We start from the raw sequence: 2,186 nt of genomic DNA, 5'->3' as shown, positions 1-2,186 counted from the left end.
TTGTTTTGTCATCAATAAGTTCGGTTTTGGGCTTCGCTTGCGAGCTCGAATTTGGTCTCTATTCTTATCGTCGTAGCTCTTTTGATATGACAAGCGAGCGTCGCGTGTGCGCTGGTAGCAGCGCTTCTGTGCTGCCTTTTTTATGTTCTTTGTTAGCGAGGTATTGTTCAGGTGAGTACGTCATCTTAGTATATAACTAACTTTTTTTTATCAGGATGAAAATTAATTGAGTGTTATTCTGAAGACGAATAGATCACGAAGTAATATTTTGGTAATATCTTGGTAGGCCATGAAAAGAGAAGCTGATGTCATTGAAGCGTTGAAGCACTCAATTCATTACGCACCTCGGGATACGGAACAAGGATTGCATACTGTTTAATGGTTTGAGGAGTCTTCTTGGTGAGAGTTTTGTAGTAGAGTGGTGGAAGCAAAAAGAAGAGTCGATTGCCGTTCTGACCCAGTTTCGCCAAATCATCCGCCGCCCCGCCCTTGATGTCATGCGTTTTTCCCACAGTCATCTGGAATCCACCGAACTGCGGCATCCACGCATCAATAGCAGTATAGTTCGATGTCCCAGGCACGTATAGCTGCTTTGCATGTTGACCGACTTCCACACGCTCCGCTACTTGCCGAGGCTGCGATGACCGTGGAATATCGATTGTACCATCAGCTGGAGTGCGTTTCCTCTTTTTAGAAAACAGCTCTCGATACACGAAAGTCCCACCCTGCTCCAGCCGATCCATAGAATAAAACTCAAAGATGTATCCACACAGTGATTGTGCTAGCGGGTTTCCATCTGACGAACCGAGAAGGCTTTGCAGCTTCGCGCGGTCATGTTGCCACTTTGTTCGAACAATCAATTGCATCGCCAAATCTGATGCATAGACGACTTTGTATTCTCGATACGGTTCTTGGCTGCGAATGTGAATCAAAGTCTGAACGATCGTGGTCTTCGAGTTGACCCCAGAGTGTATAGACGCCAACACAATGCAATCATCGAGAGAACAACTGCTGCATGCGGACATCAGCAAAGCTTGCGGGTTTGTTCCAATGTCTTGCAACACCAGGCGAGGTACACCACCCAAGCAATCAAATCGATTCTCCCACACAGCTGCTGCATGTGGATACATGGGAGCAATTGTCGCCAGTTCTTCTTTCGACCACAGTGGCATGTAGAAAACATCGGCAGTAGGAGGCTGCTTCTTGAACTCACCGATGCAGTCTCGTCGCGGTGTGCTTGCGAGAAGAACTGAGCATAGCCGGTAGGGAAGCCCAGGGATACTTGTTGGGTCCATCGAATCAACAAGGCACCACAGATCAGGCGACCAAAACTGTTCATTAAACTTGCTTGGCAACGCCAGACAGATCAGCATCGTCGATCCATCGAAGTAAAAGAGCCCATTGTTGTCGAAAAGGAGCACGCGCTTCTTCTCCTTGATCAATCTCCACAGGACATAGTAGACGAACACCGACTTTCCAACCCCAGGCGTGCCCGTGACGACAGCATACTTGACCATGCCCACATTTGGATTGAACAGCGCATGGTTGGCGATCACTTGGTACGAAGAGCGAATGTAGAGCTTCTGACGTCTCGTTAGCGGCAGCAACGACGAAAACTCGAGCCAATCACCAACTTTGTCAACTGTCCGGAATTGTAAGAAGAATGGATTAATGCAGTGGTCGAATACACCGTCTTGAGAGACTGTTGGAACCGAGGACCCTTGCTCCGGAACCACCACCAGCACGTGGATCGTCCTCTTCGTCGAAGCATCACCAAACAAGTCACCAATCTCGTCTGCTGGATCCATTTCCACGTCCAGCAGTGCCTTTACTTTCTCGGGAATAACACCACTCCGCATAGCAATCACGGCAGGATCCTTCGACTTCAGCCAGGCGCCGTCTTTCTTTGCCAGGAAGAGATGCAGCTTGTCTGCATCAACATCTTTGAAGTCATTCGGCTTCTCCGCCTTGATCGCCTTCTTCAAGTCTCCCACCAGCTGGCTCGCGTCGATGTCCACAGGGAAAGCGCTTCCAGCCACACCAACGATCGCACAGACAAGCTTCACCATCTTTCCTCGAGCCGGTAAATTCTGGAATGAGGAAGAAGGGAGGGAGGATTTCTGGCGTACTTAAGCGGGAAAGAAGGGTGTGACATAGATTTTCAACCAATGATGAGACGCCACGTC

General features: G+C 48.9%; 1 protein-coding gene across 1 annotated transcript; it reads right to left on the bottom strand.

Moving 5' to 3' along the window:
• Window positions 1-247: 247 nt before the first annotated feature.
• On the bottom strand, window positions 248-2,069 carry PITG_19394 (Crinkler (CRN) family protein; the record flags this gene model as incomplete). Its single annotated transcript, XM_002896137.1, has 1 exon — window positions 248-2,069. The coding sequence occupies one exon, from the start codon at window positions 2,067-2,069 to the stop codon at window positions 309-311; it is 1,761 nt and encodes a 586-aa protein (XP_002896183.1).
• Between the last annotated feature and the right edge of the window lie 117 nt (window positions 2,070-2,186).

Source organism: Phytophthora infestans, genomic scaffold, assembly GCF_000142945.1.
Source record: "Phytophthora infestans T30-4 supercont1.103 genomic scaffold, whole genome shotgun sequence".
NCBI lineage: Eukaryota > Oomycota > Peronosporomycetes > Peronosporales > Peronosporaceae > Phytophthora > Phytophthora infestans.
This window is presented reverse-complemented; position numbering and strand designations above follow the sequence as displayed.